Here is a 27,788-nt window from a genome sequence, read left to right as displayed (position 1 = left end):
GAAGTGCGAGTAGGATTTGGCCCAAATTGACTAAATCTTCAGCCTGCAAGCCACACTCTTGTACAGCAAAAATGAATGCAAGGTGTTGATCCGAGTTATTAATTTACAAGATTAAAATCATTCAGATAAAACCTTGTAAGCCACAATACTCCTTTATTCATAAAACCGTATGTTCCAGTTTTGAATTTCTTTACATTTGTACAGATTACAGGTCTGTTTTTCAGTATAATTTTGACCCATAAATAAAAGCTGAACCAAGCTGGTGGGTTATACCGAGAGTGTTCGAGTCACCAACACAGTCGTACCATGTTTGATTTAATACAAATATTATATACATGAATTGGAGATGGGTCAGTATGGGTCATGACACCGTTGGAGGTAGTGCACCGCATTGTTTTATTTTAAAAACCAGATTAACAAAAGCTTCAGAAGTTTTCCAGAATGTCACTGCTGCAGACAAATAGTCATCCATCGGGAAGAAAAAAAAAAGAATCATGGGTAACTCGGGTATATAAAAATATCAGTTTTAAAATCTGAATTTTACAATATGTACATTAATATTTGCAATGTTAAATATTTTCATTAGTCTCTAAATGCTAGTTTATTAAATAGTTTTTTATTATTATTATTACCCTTGTGGGGATGGCAGTGCTGTTGTGTAATGCACATTCTACAGCATATGTAGCATGTTGCTAGGAGACCGTTAACGGCAATGTATAAAAGCATTACGTGAGCAGTGATAGGTCACGAGGCCGCAAAAATGTGACCCATCTCACAGAAGATGCCGGAGGGTTGCAGAGGATTTTTATATCCGCAGGTGTATGTACGTGGTTTTGAAAGTAGACTTCAGTCAGAGGCAACTTTGAAAAAAATCGAATAAAAGTTCAGCGGGGCAGCGTAGTGTGACTGAAGGTCACTCCGGTTCCTGCTGCCTACGAAATGATGCAGTTCTTGCCCTGGTGGCCCTTTTTCTTTTTGGATGTAGTCCGCGGGGCGTAGGGAGGCGAAGGCAGGGAGCACACGGGGGTCGGGAGATCGGCGGCGTAGTAACGGTGCCTCTGCGGTTGGGGCTGGGGGATGGGCTCGCCCAGGAAGAAGCCCTCTTCCTCCGACTCGGAGGAAGAGGAGCAGGTGGAGCACCAGTCGTCGTCCCCGTACAGACCCTGGATGCAGTTCGGCACCAGACCCTGCAGGTAGTCCGGGGCGGCGTAGGCGCGGGTCCGCGGGCCCGGGAGCTCCCGGCCGGGCGGGAAGGCGCGCGGGTCCTGCGGGCGCCCGGCGGGGACCTGCTTGTCGCGGCGCGCCTGGGCGGCGCGGTCCTTGGGCGGCAGGTTCAGGGCGTTGTCCGAGCAGGACTTGCGACTCCGGCGGCGGCGGTGGGGCCGGTGGGGCCGGGGGTGGTGGTGCGGGTGGCGGAGGTCGGGCCGGTGCGGGCCCGTCTCCTCGAAGCGGCAGACTCGGCGGTGGGTGCGCTCGCTCATGGGCGCCTGGCGCACCGCCAGCCCCTCGCCGCGGACACGGTCCGCCGGGTCGTCCGAGAACTTCACCTGCTGCGGCCTGGTCTGGGACTGGCTCCTCCTCAGGATGGGCACGTGGTGGTGTCGAGGCTTCTCCTGAGGAAGGGAAGCCTCTTCCTCCTCCTCCTCCTCATCCTCCTCCTCCGCGTCCACCACTTGCGCTTCCACTCGGTCCAGCTCTGAAGACAGGCTCCTGAGAGAATTTACGCTCCTGTGCAGCATCGACGAGTTGAGGGTCCCCATATTACTCATCTTCTCGCAGTCCCCCGTGTCCAGCTCCGTGAAGCTTTGTAGGGAGTATAACAACGGCCTCTCCTTACAGTCGTCATCCACCGAGGCTCCTGCGAAAGAGAGACAAAAGAGTGAGTCGGCATACGTTCCAGTCGTAGCCTGCATTCAATCCTAGGATATAAAAGATTCTTCTGATTTAATGGCCAATGGCGAAGGCTTTGTGAAACTACTGCCTGTGTTCATCAACTCACATCCAGAGATGGGTTCAGCAAGTTTAGTCTGGCCTATCACTAGTTCTAATTGCCTGGGAGAAAATGAATGCAGGGCTGGATTTGGTTTTGAGGGCCAGAGTTGACTGAGTCGATGATCCCTGGTGGAGAGTAAAACTGGTGTAAATGCTGTGTGCGGTGGCTCAGGAGGTCATTACCTGTTATGTTCGAGAGCGCCAACGAGTCCATGGAGTCTCCGGTTCCCGGATCCGGTTGCTTCAGTTCGTCGGTGATGCACTCGAGCGAGTCCTCATACCACTGCATCTGCCCACGCCCGAACCTGGCCTCTCTGTGCTCCAGGTCCAGCTCCTGGATCTTCCTGCTGCTGGCGGGGCCCGGGTGGCTGCCGTAGGCGGAGTCCCCCAGCCCGTCCTGCGATTGGGCCCAGTACGCGTCCGTCTGGTACCTCTTGCCGGCCAGGATCTGGCCACGGTTCCCCGCCGCACTCGCCTCCAATCTGGCTTTGAGGTCGGCGTCCGAGGCCCACGGTTCGCCGGGGCCGACCTCCTCCGGCTGCCGGAAGGCGCCGCGGTCCCCGAACTTCAGGAGCAGCTGAATCATGTAGTCGTCGTGCTCCGCCCACTCCTCGTGGTCCTCCGGCACCTCCCCCTGCTCTTCCCGGGCCTTCCAGAAGCGGTCGTCGGCGAAGCTGAGGTGCGCCAGCTTGTGAGACAGGATGTCCCCGCAACCGCCCCCGCCGGAGGGGGAGTCGCGGAAGTCGTAGTTCGCGGGCGGCGAGAAGAGCAGAGACTGGCGGCACTGGTCGGAGCGGCTGCTCTTGCCCATGCGGACGCTGCGGCGGGATTCGCGGGAGCGCGCGGACTGGAAGGCCGAGTCGGACGAGTCGGAGGCGTGGACGTCCTCGCCCTGGCTGCAGGCCTTGGAGCAGTAGATCTGACCCTCTTTGGGCAGGAAGGGGCAGCCCAGCAGGGAGGTCTGGCACTGGGCACAGCTGAAGCACGACTCGGTGGCATGCCAGTGGAGCCCGTCGTATGTCATCTGGGCGTGGTCTACACCTGAACAGGAGGCGAAAAACAGCAAGGTTAGCGTCTCACTTAAACCCACTTTCAAAATAAATGTCCTGTAAATGGGCCAGGAAACTGAGTTGTGGATTAGCTGGTTGGTGGTAACTGGGATGAGATATAGTTTGGTTGGTTAGCAGTAACTGGGATGAGGTGTGGATTGGTTGGTTGACAGTAAATGGGAGGAGATGTGGATTAGTTGGTTGGCAGTAACTGGGGCTGAGTTGTGGATTGGCTCTTTGGCAGTAAATGGGATGCAGTGATTGGCTCACCGATGTGCCCCCCGCAGGCCTCGCAGTACTCGGCGTACAGCGACTCGAAGCAGCCGCAGCAGAACGGCCGCCCGTCCTTCATGATGTAGCGCTGGCCCCCCAGCACCGTCTCGCACTCGAAGCAGCAGAAGTGCTTCATGTGCCAGTGCCGGCCCTCCGCCTCCGTGCACTCGTCCGAGAAGATGATCTGAGGTGAAGCAAATGAGAAGTTAGCGGGCCGCAATCTGGTCCGCTCCCTGACCCTCGGTCTGGCCCTCTGTCTGGCCCTGGCCCTCAGTTGGGCCCTCAGTCTGGGTCTGGCTCTCGGTCTGGGTCTGGTCCTCAGTCAGGGTCTGGCCCTCAGTTGGGCCCTCAGTCTGTGTCTGGCCCTCGGTCTGGGTCTGGCCCTCGGTCTGGGTCTGGCCCTCAGTCAGGGTCTGGCCCTCAGTTGGGCCCTCAGTCTGGGTCTGGCCCTCAGTTGGGCCCTCAGTCTGGCCCCCAGTCCCCCCTGCCGTGTCGTCAGTGCTCACCTCGTCGCAGGCCGAGCAGCGGGGCTTCAGCATCTCGGCGTGGTGCCGGCCGCAGTGGACCTTGCCGTCCTGGTAGAAGTAGATGAGGTCCACCAGGAGCTCGCCGCACACGGAGCAGGTGAAACACGCCGGGTGCCAGCACATCCTCGGCCCCGCCCTGGAGGCCAGCACGGCCATCTCGCCCCCGCCGATGCCGTCCTCGCACTGGAGACAAAATGGCCACCGTTTCAACCTGCCCCCTTGTCATACTGGAGACATTCACCATTTTGATGCGTCTAAACGATGAGTGGAAAGAATACAGCCGTATTCGAGGGCTAAAGAGCCAGGTTCTGGCTCAGGCTCAAGCTGTCCTCAGATGTTAAGATCACAAGGAATTTGGGGAAAAATGTGGCCTTGGGCAGAGTTTCAGTGAACAAAGGCCCGTTTTCACAGCGTCTAATGGCCTTCCCCGGGCGGTGACGTGACCTGCAGTAAGAACCAAGGGACCCGCCCTACAAGCACAGCGTGGGCGCCGTTAACAGTGGACCGGATCAAACCGGCCACAAGCTCCCTTTAAGATCGTTTTATTGGTGAAATGACTTCCATGCCCGGTTTAGTAGGAAGCCCTCAATTTCCACAGATTCTGCATGCAGTCTATTTGATTACGGCCTCTACTTGATTACGGGAGACACTGATGCCTGTGTGATGTGTTTTTTTGGCGGACAGGACAGGGGGGAAACCTACGTGCTCGCAGACGGCCTGCAGCAAGGTCCGGGGGAGCAGTTTGATGCTGCCCCTCCCCAGCGCCTCCTTCTTCCTCTGCATGCTGAATATCTGCAGCTCCTTCCTTTCCTCCTCTGAGAGGGACTGGCAGTACCGGACCTGAGAGAGGGAGAGAGAGAGGGAGGGGGGGGAGGGAGAGAGGGAGGGGGGGGAGGGAGAGAGGGAGGGGGGAGGGAGAGAGGGAGGGGGGGGAGGGAGAGAGGGAGGGGGGAGGGAGAGAGAGAGAGAGAGAGAGGAGGGAGGGAGAGGGAGAGAGAGAGTGGGAAGGAGAGGGAGAGGGAGAGGGAGGGAGGGAGGGAGAGGAGAGTGAGAGAGAGAAGGACAGTGAGAGAGAGAGGAGAGGGAGAGAGGGAGAAGACCGTTCAGTCAGTCTTACACAAATCCCAATTTGGAAGGGCGTCAGGAAACATGCCACAAAATTTCAAGATGATGATGATGTTTAGGGTTGAAAGCTACTTGTGATCTGAACAAACAGCCTCCACTGTATTGCTCTGCTAGTATGCTCTGCATACCCTGGGTAGGGCTTAATACACCCAATCATGAAATGATTGTGTATTTTTGGGCCAACGCCCATCTATGTACTATAAGCCCTTTACAGAAAGGTATTACAAAAGAACATCTGGAAAGGATCAACATGGTAAAAAAAGGGTAGGCTTAGAAGGGAAGATATAGGAGTGGGATTGATCTGATTGATTTCCAGGTGACAGCAATTAAAAATTAATTCCCAGTGTGAGGGGATGGGTGGCAAGAAGCGTGCCCACTGGGTTTCGTGAAAACCTTTCGCATTGGACCCCGCTACCCCAGAAAGTCAGATGGCTACCCCAGAAAGTGAGACGTTCTAATATATCTGAGAGCCCCTGTCCGTCAGCTCCCCCCCCCTTTATAGCAGCCCTGTCGCAAGGGTCTTCCCTGCGTTTTCGCGAGGCGTATGGAGCGCCGCCCTCACCTCGTTGTCGTGGGGGGGCAGCTGGTACAGGAGCTGCTTGATGCGGAGCTTCTCCCCGGGGCTGCCCACGTAGGGCACCTTGTCCTCGGGCAGGCAGGAGAAGTACAGCTGCACCTGGAGGTGGTGGAAGGAGAGGGGTTAGAGGGGGAAACCGCTGGAGCCACTCGGGCAGGGATCATAAAACCAGGCCCTCGAATCCCAACCCAGCCCTCTTTTTCTTTTCTCCCAGGTAATTTTGGCCAGACTGACTTCACACCTGAGCTTCACTAAAAGGGAGGGTGGTTCTTGGCCCTTGAGTCATGGGGTCCCGGGGTAACAGCCCCCGTCCTTGGGACCCTGTCCATAGTGGACAAGGGTGTGTGCACACACACACACACCTTTGTCCAAGTGTTTAAGTGTCATTTGTATGCGCAGATCGCCGGTTGTTTTCTGATCCTTTGCCTTCTATAGGGACCCCGTCCATAGTGGGTGATCCTCTCCCTTCCCCTCAAGATCCTTATCCGTTAAGTTTTACTGAAAGAATATGTGCTGGAGCTCCGCCATGATTCTGGGCTCAACCGGATTATTGACGGGTCCGTGCTCATGAATGGGTTCATGGCTGTTTAACTGCATGATTGACACTTTGACATGGGACCCACCCATGTTAGAGAGACGTGAATGAAAAGTGAATCACCAAAAACATGAGACCTGCTTCAGGGAAGCTACGCCTGAGCATGGCTCAACTGTGAGGTCTGCCAGCTGCCAGTGATTATTTGCAGACTTCTTGTGAAAGTGTTTTTCAAAAAACGGCAAATTGGTACACATCCTGTAGGTAATTGGGACTTTCCATGGGACACGAGGGTAGGCCAGGGATTCTTTACTGTGAAAGTGGGGGCCAGATATCCTGCAATAAGCCTCAGCTATGTCCACATAAGTATGAGCTTATTTAATAATGCGTAATTCAATATATTTCATGATGGATATCTCCCCAGTCTTAATGGTGTTCAGCCTATTGTCTGTGTGCTGCAGACCTGGGTCAAATACGTAATTGTTTTGGATTAAAATATTTTTCTAAGCTTTACCGAGCTTCTCTGGTGTATCGGAACCTATGAAATGCTCTCAAAAAGTGCATACCCTGCCTTCTGGTCCTGTCGGTTGGCTCAAGTGCACCAGGCGAGATCAATCATTACGTTACAGTTATCTGGCTGACACTTTCACCCGAAGCAACTTATAGTTCATTCAACTAAACAAGGGGCAATCCCGCATGCAGCAATGCGGGGATGAGGGCCTTGCTCAAGGGCCCCGACAGCTGCACGGATCTTATCGCGGCTACACCGGGGTTTGAGCCTTCAGCCTCTCGGGGTCCCAGTGGGGTACCTCAGACCGCCCGGCGTTTGGTTGCGGTCGCCTCACCTGGTCGGGCCGCAGGCCGGGGGGCACCCAGGCGTACTCCTCCAGGGCGCACCCCGAGTCGTCGTCCGAGGTGGAGCTCCGCTGGAAGCCCGGGGCCTTCTGCGGCGCGTCCGCCGGCCGGGCGCCGTGGAAACGGGCCACGCTCTCCACGTTCATCTGGCCGGAGTCCTGCGGCGGGAGGGAGGGGGGAGGACGTCAGTCTCAGGACATCACGGCTACATTCGTTATTTAGCTAGCGCTTTTTGTCCATTGCATTTGCATTACCGCCATTTAGCAGACGCTCTTATCCAGAGCGACGTACAATGAAGTGCTGATCGAGCACAGGGACAGGTTCTGAACTCTTAGGTCGTGCTGGGAACCGCTGTTAAGAAGGCCCTCCTGTCCTTGTCGAGAGTAGACTGTAGGAACTGTGAGAACATTGTTGCTGATCGTTCAACCAAACGTGACCACTTTACTTTATCGTAAGTTCAGGTGCTACACCGCATTGTGTTTCTGCAACAGGATTAAAAATAACCTGTCTACCATATTTCAATCAACGTGCATGGCTCGGCTTGCTGAAATTACATTGGTAAAACATGGATGCTCTTCATTAGGTGTGAGGTGTGCTAAGGTGTGAGATGGGGTTAAGGGCCTTGTGTAGAACGTCCTGAACTGAACATTGTGACGCCGAAGGTAACAACCACAACTGGCCATTGAAAGCAGTGGAGTTTTAGAATTCTGACTTGTGAATTTTGAACATTCCTGAAAACCTACTGTTTAAAAGGACAATGCGTGTTCTTTATTCCGGATTGCTCGTGCTGTCATTCGATCGCGCTCGGTTTTGTGCAAGTGGTGATGGATGGATGGGCTTGTCTGCACAGTCGTGGAAAGCTGAAAGGTGTTCCGTCATTTCTCCCTCTAACTGATGGCCCTAAGCCCGGGCAGACTTAAGCCTTTGACCAAAGTTTAACTTGGATTACTGGAGGTGGTGAGAGTGACTTTGACACGATTTCCCCTTTGGTCAGGAAAACGCGCTCTTTACTGTGTTCACTGAGGGATTCAATGCTCAAACTGTAGTCCTAAAAGGTAAAAACCCTGAAAGTAATCTTTTTCCCTGAAATATCCGGTTGATCGTTGCTCACCGTAACCACAATGCAAACTCCCCCCGCCCCGACTTACCTACTCACACACATGCCAAACACACTCACACTTACCAACATGCACGCCTGCACCCCAACACACACTCACTGACACACACACTCTCTCTCTCTCACACACACACACACACACAGACACCCACACAGGCCAAACACACTGACACTCACCAACATGCACGCCTGCACCCCAACACACACTCACTGACACACACACTCTCTCTCTCACACACACACACACACACACACACAGACACCCACACAGGCCAAACACACTCACACTCACCAACATGCACGCCTGCACCCCAACACACACTCACTGACACACACACTCTCTCTCACACACACACACACAGAGACACCCACACAGGCCAAACACACTCACCCACCTGCACACATGCACTGACCCCAACACACACTGGGGCAATGTCACACACACAAGAATACTCCAATGAGTGGCTATTATATTGCTCCTCACCTCACTATCACATACCCATCCATTCACACATGAGCATTATCTCTCTCTCTCTCTCTGTCTCTCTCTCTGTCTCTCACACACACACACACCCTTGTCCAAATGTTTAAGTGTCATTTGTATGCGCAGACCGCCGGTTGTTCTGTGATCCTCCGTCAGATAGTTCTGCATGCCTTTGAGTGTCTGCTTAGCATTAGCCTTCCCACAGTCAGCTCTGACTGGCCTCCCACAGACACACAGCAGAGACCTGTCAGATCTCACCGAAGCCACCACACACAAACCCCTCTGTAAACACCTCTCTCTCACACACACACACACACACACACACACACACACACACACACACACACACACATACACCTGACAAGCGCACCTCACACACGGCTCACACACACACACACACACACACACACATACACACACACACACACACACACACACACCCAACACCAGCTCACACAAAGCAGCTGGTCAGTCGCACATAAACACAGGAATAATACAGGGCTGGCATGCAGGGGGATTTCAGCAAAGCCCCTTACGTACACTCCGTATTCGGGATTGTCTCCGGAGTTGGATTAAGCGGAATTCCTCCTTTAAACCTCTGTATTTGCTTTCCAATCCCCGGCTTTTCGCAATCGATAGACAAGGAATCAAGGAATTTCTATCGCGCTCGGCTGCTGGCCCAGAAAACAAGCCCTCATATCTCTCGCATTCATCCACTTCACGGCCCCTAAAGGGGAGATTACCTGCTTTATGTCCAGGTGTTGAAAAAGCCCCCCATTCCCCCCTCTGTTCACGTCCAGAGGCTTTTGGACGAAGCCTGCGCAATGCCAATGCTTGCTGGAATCTAAATTCCCCTATTCCTCAATTAAGACAATTTCCCATAACCACATAAACGCGCAAGTATATAGCACACACAACCGCACAATGAGAGCACACAACACAAGCGCACAATGAGAACACGCAACACAACCGCACCTGGTGAGTGTGCTACACAAAATGTACAACTTGAGTATGCAGGACAACCACACAACTCGAACACGCGACACAACCGCACAACTCGAACACACGACACAACCGCACAACGCGGGCACACAACACAACCGCACAACTCACAACTGACAGCAGTCTCCCTGTTACAGGCCACTTTTGTTTTGGTCACTGTCCTCCAGTGCCATAAACGCATAAGTACCCTATTATCGTAGCACAATACTACGACTATTGTGCACGCCAACAAAGCTCTCTTTCTCAAGTGTATGTTTTGCCTGGAATGGTGAGACTCTCCGTGGCAGTAATGAGTGGCTTTACTGCAGTACTGCTGAGGTCACTCACATCTGTATCCGTACGTAAATAGTACCTCCAGGACTTTTTTTCCCCCCCCCAACGCCTAGCCTGAATTTCTCTGCTCCAAAACACTGGAGCCAGACCCGACTGCTTTCTGATCCAACACACACAGGCGCTCTGGTTACGGCTCGTCACCTGCTGGCCCGGACAAAAGGTGGCTTTGTTAAAAACCTTTTTAAAAGAGAGCGCGGGGGGAAGCACGTTTGAGTTTGAGTTTGAGGGAGGCCTTTCAAGAGTTGCAACGTCCAAGCTGTGTCCACAGATTCCAGCGTCAACGTGGGCCTGAACCTGGGGGAACTGACGGAAACGGTGTTCTGCTCTGCCTGGGTAGTGTGTGTGTCTGTGTGTGTGTGTGTGTGTGAGTATATGCATGTATGTGTCTGTGTGTGTGTGTGTGTGTGTGTCTGTGTGTGTGTGCGTGTCTGTGTGTGCGTGTGTGAGTATATGCATGTATGTGTCTGTGTGTGTGTGTGTGTGTGTGTCTGTGTGTGTGTGCGTGTCTGTGTGTGTGTGTGTGAGTATATGCATGTATGTGTCTGTGCATGTTGATAGGAATTTTGAGTGAATCTTCATCGTAAAATCTTTTATGTGCATCGTCTATTGTGATAATCTTCATGATTTAAATGAGCGCAGAAAACATTTGACTTAACGTCCAGTAATTGCCGGAAAAATTATTTGAACAGGCATGACTTTATAGGCTGAGACATACCTGCTGTCACACCCTGAACTTGCTTACTGTTTTGCACGCACACATGCTCACACACACCTGCGCTCACGCCCAAACCTCTCACCGTTTCTCTCATTTCTTCATTGCCACCCTCAACTGCACCCCTAATATTGACAGACATCCAATTGCAGTTTGTAATATTACGTAAAATCTGTGTTATTAATGTCCAAACGGATCCCATGGGAAATCTGAACAACTTCCAAGAATGATTTCCCACAAATGGTTGTACACCTTGTTGACTTAAGAACCAAAACAGAGCCCTCCCTTTCCTTCCCTCTGTGCGGTTACACACCCCCTTCTATTCCAGACTCCCAGAAAGGGAGTCCGTAGTCCCTGGGCTGCGTAGCTCCGCTGGGCCTACCTCTGTCCCAGTCAGGGCTGCCCCATCCCATATCAGACCGACCGCCCCCCAAAACCTGGCCCCTGTGTGCAAGAGGGCTCCTCCACCCAAGCACAATGAGAGCACACAACACAACCACACGTTTCGCACTCCTTTTGAAAATTCCAAGTCTGCAGTCTGGCATCTACTGCCATTAAATGCTGTTTTTGGCAAAGATCTGCATCCATTCCCGATCTCACCGTGGTTCACCGACTTCACTCCCAGTGACAATGGTTCCAAACGGGACCCTGTGATCCCATAGGAGAACCCCATCACGTTTAAGGATTCATTGTCAGGCAAACTGGTTCTTCTCCTGGGAGCTTTCACACTTCACACCTATGACAGAGGGTTTCGTAAAAGAACTAAAAAGGCTTCCTCTATGGAGACAAGCCAGAGAATGTATACAGCTCTGAACTCATCTTTCATCTGCTGGAGTAACAACACAAGTACCCGTATACTCGCTCAAAAAAAAACACAGAATCCATTAAAAAACAAATCAAAACAAGGTTGTTTTTCACTCCAGTTTTGACATTTCACTTCTCAGTAACAAGCGGCAGGTAGGCAACGCAAATCACGAAATGTCCGCCTCACCTCATATCCTGGAATCCTTTTTAAAGTGTGGTAAAGGCTCCTCTAGTTACTTGACTAAATCCCAGAGCCCTCCGTGACCTGCAGCGCCTTTCTCCTTGGAGAGTTCGGGCAAGTGTGAGAGCAGCTTGCTATCTCTGGCTTCCTGACCGAACAATGATGACAGCACCTCTGAACCTCCCCGGCAGAACAGTTTGGCTCTCCACGCACTCTCCAGAGAGCCCATTAACATGTCAATGCAAAGAGCAGCCTCTATCCAAATAAACTGGTTCCACAAGGCGTGGAGTTGTAGTCGCAGGAAGTAAACAGGTTACAAGACATGGAGGAGAAGTGTCGAAAGAGAAAAGCCAAGTCAGGACAATTTGCATAGAAACGGCAAAAGCCGTTCATTCACGGGCCTGTGCTGGTATTGTTTCAAACTAAGGTTGAATTTGTGTCAGGGTACGAATTGTAAAAGCTATACTTTTTCTAGCCAATTTTTTTGTCACTTGCCTGTTGTAGAATAGAGATAGAAGCAGAAGCAAAAGTATATGAATATATACATACAGATTAACCCTTGGTAACTGCTTCTGATCAGGAAGTCTGACTGCAATGCACTTCTAGGTTATGGCTACAGTGGAATGCTCCAAGAAATCTTTCCCTTTGAGAAAGAAACCATAGAATTGCCTAGGAAAAATACCAACACCAGCTTTGAAACCGAAAAGCAAATGTTATTTTAGCTTGGGTCTTATAAATAAAGTATTTTAGCTTGGGGTTACAACAGTGGCTTCAGAGGAATATTGTATTCCTAGCAGCGGTGCCTAAACTATGCTCCAGGGACCAAACTTGGCCTGCCCAAACCTTTGGTTTGGCCCAAGAATAGGGTGTGATAATAATTACGTAATCAAAACTACCATATATCAATTTAAACGGATGTGTATGGGGGTGAAAAGGTCACTGAAATGCCACATAAGCCCGATTGGGCAGCTTAAAAACATTGTTCATTTATTGTATTTAATTCTTGTTTTTCTAACTTTGTTTACTGTTCATTAGGGCTGGCTGACATTTTGTCAGTGTGCTTCTCACGCTCACTCTCTCCCAAGACTACACTTTTCCCCCTCCAGGGATTATTGCAGTCCCTCCTCTCCGCAGTTGTGCCGGCATTGTTTTTGTTTGCAGGTCTCTGCTCCGTTTAGCAGCACCTGCTAAACGCCTGTGAGGAAAAACCCGCAATTGTTACGATAACACCGGTAAGCACGTTCAAAGAGCAGTGCTCAGTAATAAGGCAAACCATTGAAATGATTCATGTGTGCACAGAAACATCCACTGACCCGAAACAGCACCGAAACATTAATATATGGACAGCGCCTTCAGATGCTGCCTTGGATATTTTGTTAAAATTAGCGGCATGTAAAATGAAATGCACATTGATGGTGGTTGAGGCGAGTTTCCCCCTGATCACTGTAAAGCGCTTTGAGTGTCTAGAGAAGCGCAGTATGGATGTAATGATCTATCCATCTAAATGCAATTTAAGTTTCAAATTTAAAATAGACTTCAAAGCTTTTAATGGGCCCTCAGTGTATCGACACACATTCCTGATCTTGTGATTTATCATCGGCCAATCAGACCGGTGAACTCGGAGTGTTTCTACGGCAACCTCCGTGCGACGTGGTGAAAGATCGTTGTCCGTGTGCACCCCAACACTTCTGTAACTTATAAGTGTCAGCCAAAAATCCGCTCATTTAAAATGACTTATGCACTTATTATTTACGTATATTTTTTATCCGTTCCAATGATTTTGCACGTATTTAACCTGCTCCATTCGACACGAAAGGAAACTATAAATGTGTGAGCTAGTCGCATGCTAATGGAGTGTGTTCACACGCACGCCTGTGTTCTGTGTAGCAGTCACTCACTTCCTGTCACTTCCTGTCCGGACTGTGTTGTCATCCTGGAGGGCTGCGTTGTCACCCTGGAGGTGTGAATTCAGATCCCACTTGATTTCCTTTGAAAGACTATCCATTATGCATGGATGTTTCGATTTCCTGTGATACTCTGGAGATTTAGGGATTCTGAGAATCAGAGTCTGGACAGGCAGGAGTGGGCTTTGAAAAGTACACGTTGAATACACGTGACAACACACAGTCGTGCTCAGTGATTTACGCCCCGTCGGTTTGTACTTGTGATGGCCTGTAGATGGAGCGTAACGCAGAGAGACAACTGCTCCCATTGATCGGCGGAGGGTCTCGCTAATGGCTTTCATGAATGAGAAACAAACGTGGATGTCGTCATGATGGGGCCACCGTCAGGAAAGCAACGGCATTTCAGAGTAAACTGACAGTAAAGGTTTCTGTTGATTACACACCCTTTGAAATTATAAACGGCAACTTGGTCGTCATTTGTCGGTACACGTTTGCCGTCTAATCAAGCGCAGCGCATTGACTACTTCCCGCTAAAGTACAAAGCTCTTAGCAATTTCATTTTATCACCAGTTTAGCACTTTTGGAAGTTTTGTCTCATTCGACACACGTCACCATGTCACTCAGCCTCCCGCTTCAGCTGAAGGGTTAACTTCATGGCCGTATTGCGATGTTAACGTTGAAGTTGATGCATGGCCACTCTCCAGTAGCGCATTGTTGTACGCGGTAGGCTAAGTGTAATGGGAGTCGTGCTGTGAAGCGGCAGTGCTGTTCGACGGGCGTCCTGAAGGGTCGTTTCGGTTCACATGGGCTTGTAAAAAATGCTCGAGAAAACGCACACACGTCCCTGACCTCTGAACCCCGGATTGGAATGTTACGGCCCATTCTCTCGGTCACGGTCCAAACGGCACCTCACACCTGGCGCTCACCTCCTCGACCGTAAAAAAACCCCACGCGGCCCGGCAACACCGCCCCCGTCCCCCCCCCCCTTCTAACGACCGCCGGGACCAACACTCCCCGCCCCCCACCGTAAACCCAATTCCACAGCCCAAACAAACCCGCCTGTTAACGGCGTTTGCCAAAGGACTTCCAATGACATCGGTCATTTGCGATGTGCAATAAGGGGCCAATTTCGTTGCGGTGTGAATCGAGTTTTACGCCGGTTCATGCTCAGGTCACACAGCACACCAAACCCCCCCAATTCAGATCAGGTGAGGTTGAATTCCTGTGCCCAGTTCCATAAAACACCTTAAGTTTTTCCCCTTAACTCTGACACTGAAGGGTTCATTCAGCAACACTCTTAAATTTAAGTGAAACTTAAGGGAAAAATTTAGGAGCAATTTCTCTTCAGGTAAATGGTAAATGGTTGGCATTTATAGTGCGCCTTTATCCAAAGCGCTGTACAATTGATGCTTCTCATTCACCCATTCATGCACACACTCACACACCGACAGTGATTGGCTGCCATGCAAGGCGCCGACCAGCTCGTCAGGAGCATTGTAGGGGTTAGGTGTCTTGCTTCAGGTGTTTTGAGCCACCGGGCACTGGTGCCTACCTTGCGCAGCACAGACTGTTTTTCATTCGCCCTAAAATGTGAACTGGAGATGACAAGCTTTTGCGATCTGTTCTAAATTGACTGTAACGTGACGCTTGCTACACAAGTGCGGCGGTGCAAAGCAGCTTTGAGTCGCGGTTGCCACCTCCTTCAAAGCCGTTGAGAATCAAAAAACCGCCGGTATCAAAGCGAGCTCTCATCATGAAAGTGGTCGCAGTCCTCCCGAGACTCCGATTGCTTGCCAGCAGGCAAATCGCGAAAACCACAAGAAAAGGAATGAGAAATCAACACGAATAAAAGCCTGCTAAGTTCCCCTGTAATCACCAGCCTCTCCACCTTCAAAGAGAATCCATTCCGCTGATCTCGCAGACTCCAGACCTGACTGACACTGACTTGTATTTGACCGTCTCAGGCAAAGAAGGTTATAACCGCAGATAACCTTTTTTTTTTTTGTTCTTGTTTCTGCAAGGTTCACGCTGGCTGACACATGAAAGTGCTTTTATGTTTGCTTTAGGCCTAAATGTCTGTGCTAATGCTGATTTTTGCCTGACTGAAGATGAATGATGAACTAACTGTCAAAAATGGCAGCGCACGGCTTTTGTTGAGAGTTCGAGACCGAAAGCTTAGGGCAAAGCTGTGGGTTTTGGGACTTTTCAGGTTTTGATACACCATGATCCCAGCGCTAGTATTATAGCTAAATCCCAAACTGACAGGATAACACTATCCAGTCATATTTAGCCACCTAAGACTTGTCATGTGTCTCATAATATCTCACTGAAGGTTGAAAGAAGCCTTTAAACCGCACAATACCAAAGCATTCTTGAACACACTATTTAAAAACTAAAATTTGTTCATAACACACTCACTCAGGGATTCACCGAACAGTGGGGTGTGCGGACTTCGGTGTACGTGATACAGAGTACGATTACTGCATGCTTTTATCAGAATATTTGTGGTTTTGTGCCAGTGAATAATCACGAAGTGCTGCAAATTTCAAAGCAGAGCGAAGTTACGTCAGGTAAACAGGATCTCTCCAAGCTGTGGCTTCTGAAACTTTGATGTTCGCGGTCTTACAGGCGTCGAATGGAGTAAGTCCGTGCTTATTGACCGCTTTGGATTTGGCGGGTTGCATTTCAAGTCATTCGGCTCGGGGAAATAAGTTTAAATGAATTTAATCCGGCAGTTGAGCCAAAATGGCCGACTTCAGAAACAAAATTGCCTTCATGTGGTGCGAGACCTGTAAATAAATTGTCATAATGCATCATGGGCATTTGTCCAATTCACAAATTCGAAGGCAGGTCTATCAACACTGAATGGAAGGACTACCCCCCCCCCCCCCCCCACACACACACACACACACACACACACACACACACACCCCCGTTGTAAAATTCTGTCGCTGGGGGAACAATAGCAAGTGAATGCCCTACCTCCCCAGGCAGTTAAACAGAGGAAGTGCTTTTATTTGAAGACACTATATACTAACAAAGAGTGAGTGTCAGTCACTGTATGCATCTATGTTTGGGAGGGAGGAGGGAGGAGGGACGTGTGTTACTCACATACCTTTTGGCTTTCTGAGAGACTGTCCTTTGCCTTGCTCTGTTCATTCCAGTAATACCACATCCTCCCGGTGAAATAAATGAAAAGCATATTAGAATAGCTTAATGAAAGGCTGTGTGTAACTACGCGCTGCAAATGTCACTGCAATTGGAACCTTTTTTTTTTTTAATACATTTTTTTATGTTTTTTCTAAATCACAATCATGTGACAGTTTTCACGTGAATGTGTGTGAACTGGATGGACGAGGTTGGATTCGATTGCTCCACAGTAGTCAACGGAAAGCTGGCATGAGCCGAGTGCTCTTGCTCAAAATGGCTGACGCGCCACACCCGGGCGGGTGCCAGACATTGTTGGCGGCGGTCGTAGGTTTTCCTCACTGTAAAGGGCTTTGAGATTGTTAGATTAAAGCCCAATATACAGGATGTGATAAATTTAGGAGTTCCCTCTGCTGCTGAGCGGTGGTGGACCAGCGGTCGTAGAACTTCTGAACAGCTTCATCAGACAGAACAGCCTCTCAGAAGGTACTAAGAGTATAGAAATACTTGTTGCTGGGGCAGTGCCCTATCGGTAAATAAAATGTCACCCCTAGCCAGCCATATATGACTTGTAAAATATTTTTGCTTGAAACCCAAAGAGAACATTACTGCACTTTCAGGGAACATTTCAGGGAAATCCCTGAAGAGCAGTAAAGTACCTCCACTGTCACTTTATTTCTGAGAAAGAATGCGGCCTCCATGGCTACACACAACTGCTAAACCGAGTCTTTCCTGGCGGCTGTGGTTCCACTGGAGTCGAACCCCAGTGTTATTAAAATGCTCAGACTGATCGTAGATCAGCAGACAGCCATGCCTCAGGGCAGACTTCAGTGTCAGGGGATTTCCCTCTCCTTCAGCAGACCGGAGCCATGCTGGTTACACTAGCCGTATCGGTGGTTCACAGTGGTGCAGTGGGTAGCGCTTACGCTTCGCAGCAGAAGGTTCGGGGTTCGAATCCCAACTGGGGCCTTTCTGTGAGGAGTTTGCATGTTCTCCCCGTGCCTGTGTGGGTTTTCACCGGGTACTCCAGTTTCCGCCCGCAGTCCAGAGACATGCAGGTTAGGCTACTGGAGGGAAATGACCAGGGCATTGCTGTAAATGAGCATGTGTGCTCAGTCGAACAACCCTGTATAAATCCATCCATCCATCCATCCATCCATCCATCCATCCATCCATTATCTTAACCCGCTTATCCTGAACAGGGTCGCAGGGGGGCTGGAGCCTATCCCAGCATACATTGGGCGAAAGGCAGGAATACACCCTGGACAGGTCGCCAGTCCATCGCAGGGCGCGCACACACACACCATTCACTCCCACACTCATACCTGTGGGCAATTTAGACTCTCCAATCAGCCTAACCTGCATGTCTTTGGACTGTGGGAGGAAACTGGAGTACCTGGAGGAAACCCACGCAGACACGGGGAGCGCATGCAAACTCCACACAGAGAGGCCCCGGCCGACGTGGATTCGAACCCAGGACCTCCTTGCTGTGAGGCGGCAGTGCTACCCACTGCGCCATGCGTGCCCCCTGTATAAATAAAGGCTTAAAAAAAATCCCTTACTGTTCAGTGAAAAAGAAAAGGCTGCAGTTTGACGACTAAAGGTAACAGAAGTCTGTTCTCTAAAAGCATAATTGTTGTAATCCTATTTTATGTTGTCGTACCAATAATAGGAGAAAATAAAATGGTGAGGTCACAGTCATCAAAGAATCGTTTCTGGAAGAAGGTTCTAGAATCTTAGAATGTTGGGAACCTGCTGAGTCGGTAAACACAGGGCAGTTTATAAATACTTCCTCATCCAGTCAAGTACTTCAGATTTCGCTCTCCGCTGGGTGACTGAAATACCCTCACAAGGCCTTATCTAAAGCAGAAACTAAAGGAGAAAATGGCCGCAGAACTTATCAGGGACAGGAAATCCCGTCTCTCTCCGCGGACTTCTTGGTGTTATTCCAAACTCGCGGATGAGCTGCCGATGGACTCCGGAGAAGGACCACCCGCCCCAAAACTTCCCAGAATTCACAGTGCAGAGGCTACCCCCCGGGACTCAGACCAGCGGAAGGCCCCGCCATCCAACATCTGCTCAATTAGAGCCATTTGCTTACACTCCCCAACTAATGGAGAACATCTGTAGACCCGAGAGCCGGCCCAGCCATTACGATAAGTAGCCGAAATGCCACACCGTCTGTACAAAGCAAGGAAGTGCAGTAGACAAGAATAACAACATTGGATCAGAGCGGGTACACATACTGGTATTCACAAAACCAGAAAAATGTCAATTTGGACCCCTTCCACATGTGAAGAATTTCAGTCCTTAATTGCTCGGACGCCGTTCTTTTTTTCCATTTTTAAATTTTTAAATTTAAACTTAATTAACAAAGGTAGTCACACTTGAGATTGGCATTTCGTTCGCGAGGGTGTCCCTGGAGCCTCTGTGCGTTTGTAGGGTGGGAGGAACACAGGGAGAACGTGCGCACGCCACACAGAGCGGATCTGGCTGGCCCGGTTTCAAACCCGGAAATGTCCTCCTCCCAGGTAACCGCTGTGCCACCCTGCCACCCAAGCCTTGTTCTGAATCGGTCCCAGCTTTCAAGATTTGGGAAAAAAATCGGCACTGGATCCGCGGAGGTCCATCACATTTGGGCAAATCGACTTGAACTGGAACAGTACACGTGTTCTGGGAGTGACTGGAGTTGCCTGCCCGTTCACAGTGCCTGTGAAGAGAGAACGTTCTGGAAGGGCTGGGGCTGCCTCCAGCCGAGTGGCTCAGGTGCCTGACTGGGACCAGGAATGAAGGAAGCCAATGAGGGGGGGGGGGGGGGTCGAGTGTGTGATCCCAGGGGCGGGCAATACAAGCGGGGCCCTTGCATCAGCTCAGACATGCGGCCTCAGCGGGGCTGTAATTGCCTTCTTCAGTCGACCGCCGCTGATGTAAGGCTGGGGGGGAGATTGCACCTCCCGGGCCTGGGCTGAAGAGGCGCCCCTTGGGCCCGCCGCTAATTCTTCCGGAACAGGCTTCTCAGGCTCGAGCTGCCACACGTCTCCCCGAAGCTCCCGACTCGAGCAGGGCCCCTGATCCCACACGTCTCCCTGAACCTCTGGACTCCAGCAGGGCCCCTGATCCCACACATCTCCCTGAACCTCTGGACTCCAGCAGGGCCCCTAATAACACACATCTCCCTGAACCTCTGCACTCCAGCAGGGCCCCTAATAACACACATCTCCCTGAACCTCTGGATTTGAGCAGGCCCCTAATAGCACACACCTCCCTGAACCTCTGGACTCGAGCAGGGCCCTAATAACACACATCTCCCTGAACCTCTGCACTCAAGCAGGGTCCTAATTTGACACATCTTCCTGAACCTCTGGACTCAAGCAGGGTCCTAATTTGACACATCTCCCTGAACCTCTGGACTCGAGCAGGACACTACTGCTGCACATCTCCCCGTCCAACACATCCCAAAATAGACTCCCTAGCCCCGGCAGCTGGGGGTGCTTGGAGCGGCCAGGTAGGGGTCGCATGCCAATCCTCCCGTTGGCGACTAAACCTCCTATCCGCCGCATCACACTGTTCCCCCGTCCTAAAGAGGAGGCGCTGCCGGGATGCCAAACAAACGCTGGCCAGACGGACCCGTCTTTGTTGGCCCTCGTAAGGCAGGAGATTAATAGGAGAGGCTCTTGTCGGTTGGGCCTGGTCAATATTGACCCACCTGGAGGTGATTCTGCAGCCAGTCTTTACTGAAAGACTGTTCCTGTGCCCGGTACAATGGGAGATCCCTCTCCCCACACAGGGAGACAGATTCACCCCGTTTTACAAGCTGACAGGAATGAAGAGGCCATTCTGTATGAATGCTTAAGACACTTTGTGGTGCTTGGCAAACATTTTGCACATGTAACACTCTCTTGGTACCCGACACAGTTAATAGAATGCATTTCAAAAGGCTGGGTCAGGTTAATAAAGTCAAAATATTTTTTCAAACTCAACATTCATCATTAACTCTGATTGAAAAATACATTCCAATTTTACTGTTGTAAAATCCTTGCAAGGATTTATGCAAAGTATTTTTGCTGATCAGTGAATCTGTAACACATGTTTTAACTCCTGTCAAATGTTGTTGATAAATATAGCCAATACAGGAGAAATACTGTAGCCAAAAGCCCTACAGTGTTTCAAATGACTTCATCAAGAACTAAAATGACCCTGTAATGACAGAAATCACTCAACTTCTAAAGAGCAAGTTGCATATTATTGAACAGGAAACTCCCTGTCTAATTCCAGATGTTGAACAACCTCGGGGAAATTACAGGAGGACCTTATCCGAAGGAGAACACACCGTGAACCCACCAACAGGCCCTAGTTTGAGTTTTGCGGTTGGCTCGCTTGAGATAATGATGCTCGGACTGAGTACCATTTTGCGAAAAATGCAGAGAAATTGTCTGGCCATTGGGACCACTAAATTACACTCATTTGTTAAGACTAAATGGTTCTGTCACAAGGCCCTTAAATTGCACTTAATTTCATATCACGGTATATCTGAGACAAAAGATTTTGGTAAGTGGTCGTTTTTAGTGAATATGAGCTGGAAGCCATCAGGAATGTAAGAGAACCTATCTTAGAAAGAGATACGGGATTTTATATACATAATCCTGAAAGTACACCACTACATGTTTGCAGTCCTGGATCTCAAGTGATAAGCTCCTGGAGTGACTCGAATAGTTTCCGGGTGTTATACACTCACCAAGCACTTTATTAGGTATTATTAGGTATTCATTAGACTTCTACTGCTGTAGCCTATCCACTTTGATTGATGATACGTTGTTTGTTCAGAGTAACTGACCCCCATTGCGCTGCTGCCACATTGGCTGATTAGATAATCGCATAAATAAGTAGGTGTAATAAAGGGAAAATGTTCCAAATAAAGTGCTCAGTGCATTTTCGCGAAGGCCCCATTTGGCCTGATATGCTTCCTCGCTGTTCTGAGGTTGGGGCTTCGCTCTGTGAAACTGGGTATCCGCTCAGGGATGCAGGTGTGAACCGCCGCTAACACCTTTTTCCTCACAGGACCTCGCGACCTGTTGCAAGAAGCCGCTAGATGATGCAACAATGCAAAATTTCATGAAGCAGTTGGGGGTGGATCATGTTCGGTGGATAATACATCTTGTGTGTGAATGTACTTCCATTTTAAACCTGTAACAGAGCAACTTAATGCAGATGATTAATTTGCGGTATGTTCACGGACGTTTGGAAAAATGTTAATTATTCAAACTGGAAGCAGAAATGGCCGGTCTGGAAATTGAATTATTAATGGTGCTCTCAACTTGGACAACAATGTACAGAAGTGGTTGACACGGTTCTCAAAAGTGTGTTTTCACAGTGAATTCAGCGGCCAAATTCAACAGACTGTCAAAATCGGTTAGATCCGCGGTGATGTTCCAACTCTTACCCCGACTGCCATAAATGTGTCGTAGTGATTAACGCTCATGCGGAACGCTTGGAAGGACTGTACGAGAGATTTTTAAGATTACTTTATTGAACCCCGTGGGATAATTTGTCGTCTGCATTTGACCCATCCTTGTTACTTACGAGCAGTTGGGCAGCCACAGTGCGGCGCCAGGGGGGACCGACTCCAGCTCTGGGCCCAGTGCCTTGGTCAAGGGCAACGGCAGGAGTTTACCTTACCCGACATGCATGTCTGGGAGTGTGGGAGGAAACTGGAGTAAACCTACACAAACGCGTGGAGTTAAAATGCTAACTCCTCGCGGAGAGGATCTGGCCGGCTGGGATTCGAACCCTCCTTCTTGCGAGGCAACAGTGCCAACCGCTACCCCACCGTGCCGCCCCAAGGACCCCGTACTGATCAACGAGCAGTGCAATTGGTGCCCACGACGTCTTTTTAACACGTGTGCCATAATGATGGGTGAATATCGTTGGACACGGTGATGGTCGACGTAAATTGGGGCAGGTGAACAGACAGGTGTATGAGGAGCTCTGACCAGAAACCCCCATCCCAGGCCTATGGTATATATACTGTGGCAGCCTGTAGCCTTGTGGCTCAGGTGCTTGACTGGGACCGGAAAGGTTGGTGGATTCGTGCAGCTGTAGGGCCCTTGAGCAAGGCCCTTCACCCTACATTTGCTCGAGGGGGAAATTGGCCCCCGCTTAGTTTAATCAACTGCAAGTCGCTTCAGGTGAAAGCGTCAGCTAAATAACTATAATGCTAAAATACACAAACATCAACTCCGAGCTAGGGGGCTCAGCCCAGGAAATTCTCTGTCACCTTACGATACATTAAACAGCCGAGTAAAGGAAAACTACCCCTGTCTACCCCTGTAGTAATCAACACCAGTAACTCAGGGAATGCATGCAGGATCTAATGGGGGCAAAGATGTGGAAGTTGTAACATTTTTTGTTTTCTTGGGGGGAAAAAAAAAAAGAGATGAATTATAGCACTAATGCCTGCAGTATCAAGAGAGCCAGTTGACCGATTTTGAACCAGAGAAGTAAAGCCATAAACCCTGTTGATGAAGTTAAAATATTTGACAAGCCAAAGCAAGCAAGCAGTCTGCAGTAAAACGCATGCTGGGTGAGATCTTCCACTGCTAAATAAACTTTCACCGCTGGGGACGTTCGGTGGTTAAATATTATTTTTAAGAACTCCAGAGTAGGTATAGATCCATCTCATACAGTGATTCCTGTGGTCTTTAGACCTCAAGTCAATTTTTAAACCGTATGACTGGCCTCTAGGCTCCAAATGAAAAAGAAAGTGGGGGGGTTCTGCTCTCTTAGAAAAAAAAAAGAGTTCCTTGGCTTGTCTCCCTCGAGAAATCCTTTTTAGTTCTTTATGGAACCCACAGGTGTGGAACCATGTCTTTCTGAGAGTGTCTGGTCAGTGTTGTCCCTGTAGAAAGAGACACGATGACACTGAGAGATGCCTTTCTAATTTGGTTCACCTTTTTACCTCAACGCCCATGAGAGCGTGTGAAACTGAAATGGTTTGGACGCCGTCAGTGAATTCCTGTTTAATCGTATAAATCACAGCGAGCACTACAGGAATGTTGTATGTGGTTCAGCATATCCCAAATGTCCCTTTTTTACATGTGTGTGCATCTGTGTGTGCGTCTGTGTGTTTCTCCCTTTCATTTCAATTGCATGAATTCTTGTTGTCATTTTACTGGGTGTTATTCAAGATAACAATTGAAGGTTGTTCTGGAATTGACATAAAACTGTCTGAAATGCGCTGCACGTGGATACGTAGGCCGGCTTCTGCTGCTTTGGGAATTAAAGAATTCAGCTGCGCTCCTTCATATTCCACTGTTAAGCAATGACTTTGGAGAGCGCAACACTTCGGAGGTCGTTGCGCTACGTTTTGAAACGCTGCCGACCTTTTGTTCATCATCAATTATACTTGACTGCAACCCCCCCTCGACAAAGACAACAACACCGCTGCCTGGAAACGGGGGGTGTGCACATATTTGTGCGGTCTGCAGAGCTATAAATGATTACCTTTCGCAGGGGGCCTCGATTCTCCACCCAAAAACTATTTTCCGTTTTCCCTTTTCACCGTATAAATGGACGAAAAAAAAAGATCATACAACCGCTTAACTCTTGTCTGCACGTGTTCTGTGTCCATCTGCTAAACGCTTTTACTGCGCCTCCTTCGGGTTAAGACTTCTGCCAGAGACGCAAAGTTTATATGTATGAGCGAGGGACCTCTACTCAAGCAAGGTCCAAATAGCCTACCCACAACCAGACCTTGGAAGCATTGCCATGGCAACGTTATTTAGCTGGACTGAGCGCGCGTGCAGGCAGGATGTTGTCCATCACGGTTCAAAGAAAGAAGTAAAATACCTCGAAAACAGTAATGAGAGCAACTTCCGTTATCTGGGAGGGCTAATCGATCCGTTCACAGTTACACAAATGGCGTTGGCCTACAACATATTTGCCAGGTCTACCCACTCCCCACAATTAGCAACTCATCTGCTGCCTTCTGCGAAGGAAAGTGTGCGTTCTTCTCGAACAGACACTTAAAAATGTTCACCATAATTTCCTCCTCTGAGAACATGCAATGTGGAACTTCGCATGTATTTTCTGACCAATACTTGCAGATTTAAGTCACCCGAAAACGACTCACGTGTCAGTTAGACCCCCCCCTAGAATTTATGGGCAACTGACGTCTCGTAGCTGCCTTGTCCACCCCCGCTGATTCACTTCTGGGGTATAAAGGACGGTGTTATTCCTGAACCCCCATAACATGCCGTCTGTCTCCTGCTCTTTCTCCGCTTGGCAGAACGCTGAGCTTCGGGATAAAAGGCTGACAGAATGTTTGGACTGAGCCGTGATTTAGCCAGACTTTTATATGATTAACTCCAGCGAGCACACACGCCGCATTGTACGAGCCCGCTGCTCGGAGGCACTAAATCAACAGACACGAATTTACGCACCAGCGCTGCGCTGCCCTGCCATCCCCAACTGACTGAGTCTGTTATAGGTGAAGACTCAACACACACGGCCGCTTATGCCTCCGCTCCGGCTTCATACTGGATTAATTTATGCGATCTGAAGCCGCTCACCTGGCCCTTCCAACCCAAACATTTTATTCCGCAGATCGCTGATCTCGTAGCCGACAAGCCGGTGATGATGTGGCGATTTGTGGGAACTCTGCGTTCCAAAACACGAACTGCCAAAACGTTTCTGAAAATACACATTTGGCGTCTGTGTGCTCTGATTAAATCTCATGTTTTTTGTTACTAAAATGAATGATGTAGGTTTGCTGCGATCCCACTGCCCTGAGGGTGCTGGACTGCTCGACGTACTTTGAAAGAGGAACTTTTTTTAGGGCCTTATCGGATGTGGCGTTTATCCGAAAACCCGAATGGCGTCCCAATGTAAAGGTTTTCCCAAAAATGTTTCTTGGAGTCTTAGAAGGGCGCAGAGACAGAATATCAGTCTGGATACAAATTGAAGCAGAAAAAGAACCGCCTGTCTAATGTTGTTTGCAATACGAGTATAATTGTCTGGGTTAAGGAAAAATGGGGCAGCCTGTAGCGTAGTGGTTAAGGTAAATGACTGGGACAGGCAAGGTCAGGGGTTCGAATCCCAGTGTAGCCACAATAAGATCCGCACAGCCGTTGGGCCCTTGAGCAAGGCCCTTAACCCTGCATTGCTCCAGGGGAGGATTGTCTCCTGCTTAGTCTAATCAACTGTACGTCGCTCTGGATAAGAGCGTCTGCCAAATGGCAATAATGTAAATGTAAATGTAGTAATGAAGTGTGTATTAGCCAACCCAATGTGGAGGCTTTCCGCTAACATTCATTGTGTCGACTCGGGCAACCTGGCACGTGCTAGATTTTTTACAGGCGAAGTGAAGCTAGCGCAAAAAAAAATTGTTGTGAGTAGACAATACTTATTATTTTTATTCTAAATTGCGGCTGCTGCAGAACAAATGTGTGTGTTGGAAAATTGCAGTTTTGCCCGTATTTTTGTATCACATGGCTGAACTAATTTTGCGGGGGGTTGCTCCAGTAATCCAGCCACTAGATGACACCAGCGTCTCGATATTCTCGAAAGCTCTGTCCTATGTCCCCCCTTGCAAATGAGAAATCCATATTTTCCCCGACACCGCTGCTCAACGACCCGCTGGTGATGAGCCAAATAAAGAATATGGAAAATATTTCCAGGGACTGCTACCTTGAACCCGTTTTCCTTTATTCAGCTTTCCAAATAAATCGCCAAGGAGACTAAATCTTTACTTGTGATCTTTTGGGTTGGCTGTGCCGCTTGGGAGATGTGGAGGTCACGGAGTCTGTCCCCTCCCTCCCCGCTCGACTGGTGGGCTCTCTCTCCTTCATCCCCACCCCCGGCTGCGGTCACGGTGACAGATTTTTCGGCCAGCCCAAACCCGCCCCCCTACCCCATGACCGGACAGCATGCGTGCCTAACTAACAGCCACCCACCCCCACCCCTCGACAAAACTGCCTCTCTGCGAAGTTTTCAGTGCTTTTGAGAGGTGAAGGATTGCATTGTGCAGTCTGAAATCCAATGTAAGCCTCTTCCGTTTAAGTACAGCCCTGCCTATATGCCCAGCTGTTCAGAAAAGAAACGGAAGCAATAACGCCAGGGCTGTACAAAGATTATCCATCGCCACCTTTCCCCGTGGCGTTTGGAAAAGGAGACTCCTCAACGCACGGGGATTTGGCGATAGCGGACGGACGGATCGAGCGCAGCGACCAGTTGTCACCAAAAGTGACAAGCAACAGCTGAGTCCACAGCCTGCATCTGGATCCCCGCGGCGCACCGCACACCCGAAATCTTACACCTCATTGCCTCGCGCTCTCTACCGTGACACTAATTAAGGGAGCTTTATTTTCCTTCTTCCGAGTCTGTTATTGGAGCTTAAATTGTTTACGTTAAAACATCACGCCAAAACGAGTGCTTTAAGCGGTGCGCTAGATTAGAAACAAATGTTGACTATTGACATGTTAAGTTTGGACGTCTTAATTATGCTGTCAACACCTTTCCGCTTTGACGAGGGAGTGGGAGGCTCTTTACAGAGGACATTAAACGATCGATAATTAAAAGTGAACATAAATGTACGGTTAATATTGCAGCTTTAATTGCTGGCTGGGCGCAGTACAGCTCAGAACAATCTGAAACGCAACCCGTTCGAAGCGAACAAGGCTTGGTATCTTCAAGAGCGCACACGTCTTGTGAAGTCATTCATTTATAAAATAACAAACCTGCAATTTGCGCGCACTTATTTCAACAAATGTTTATGAAGAACAGCCGCAACTGGTTTTGGTGGTGGTTCAAAGTAAAGCTTCGGCCACGCGTAATGACAGCTTTCCCAACCAGCTTCTTGTCAGAATTGTGCCTTCTGTAGCCTTCAAATATTTTACAACAGTCAATACATTTAAACTACAACGAAACAACTGAGCGACAGTCAAAAATGAAACCCCGAAATGCGTCACATTCAAATGTACGCCACAATACCCCCACGAAACTCATTTAATGCAGATAATATTCAAAGCTCGTACTTACGTGAATTGATCAACCGAGTGATAAGCGTTTCCTGTGTTAGATATTCCTTTATTTGTGGGATAGAATCACATTTGGTATAACGAGTCCGTTCAGTTGCCCAGAGTAAAACCAGTCGTTTGCAGCGCGCCGCGGTGATCCAA

General features: G+C 49.5%; 1 protein-coding gene across 2 annotated transcripts; it reads right to left on the bottom strand.

Annotated features, from left to right (window-relative positions):
• Positions 1–133: 133 nt before the first annotated feature.
• On the bottom strand, positions 134–27,788 carry LOC133119027 (prickle-like protein 1). Of its 2 annotated transcripts, none has more exons than XM_061229406.1 (8): positions 27,649–27,788; positions 6,921–7,088; positions 5,529–5,642; positions 4,544–4,681; positions 3,821–4,024; positions 3,312–3,498; positions 2,176–3,033; positions 134–1,858 (listed from the first exon to the last, which is right to left on the bottom strand). In XM_061229406.1, the coding sequence occupies exons 2-8, from the start codon at positions 7,074–7,076 to the stop codon at positions 933–935; spliced, it is 2,583 nt and encodes an 860-aa protein (XP_061085390.1). In that variant the 5' UTR covers positions 7,077–7,088; positions 27,649–27,788; the 3' UTR covers positions 134–932. The 2 variants fall into 2 exon arrangements, with proteins under 2 accessions (XP_061085390.1, XP_061085391.1); XM_061229407.1 differs by lacking the exon at positions 27,649–27,788 and adding an exon at positions 11,570–11,709.

This window comes from Conger conger, chromosome 19 (genome assembly GCF_963514075.1).
Source record: "Conger conger chromosome 19, fConCon1.1, whole genome shotgun sequence".
In the NCBI taxonomy this organism is placed as follows: domain Eukaryota; kingdom Metazoa; phylum Chordata; class Actinopteri; order Anguilliformes; family Congridae; genus Conger; species Conger conger.
This window is presented reverse-complemented; position numbering and strand designations above follow the sequence as displayed.

What these genes read in the sequence shown, in the direction of transcription:
- LOC133119027 (XM_061229406.1), bottom strand. Translation starts at nt 7,076, where the DNA reads ATGAACGTGGAGAGCGTGGCCCGTTTCCACGGCGCCCGGCCGGCGGAC. An exon ending in TGCCCCCCCACGACAACGAG is followed by an intron (nt 4,682 to 5,528) that starts GTGAGGGCGGCG and finishes TCCCTCTCTCAG; the next exon opens with GTCCGGTACTGCCAGTCCCT. An exon ending in GGCGCTCTCGAACATAACAG is followed by an intron (nt 1,859 to 2,175) that starts GTAATGACCTCC and finishes TCTCTTTCGCAG; the next exon opens with GAGCCTCGGTGGATGACGAC.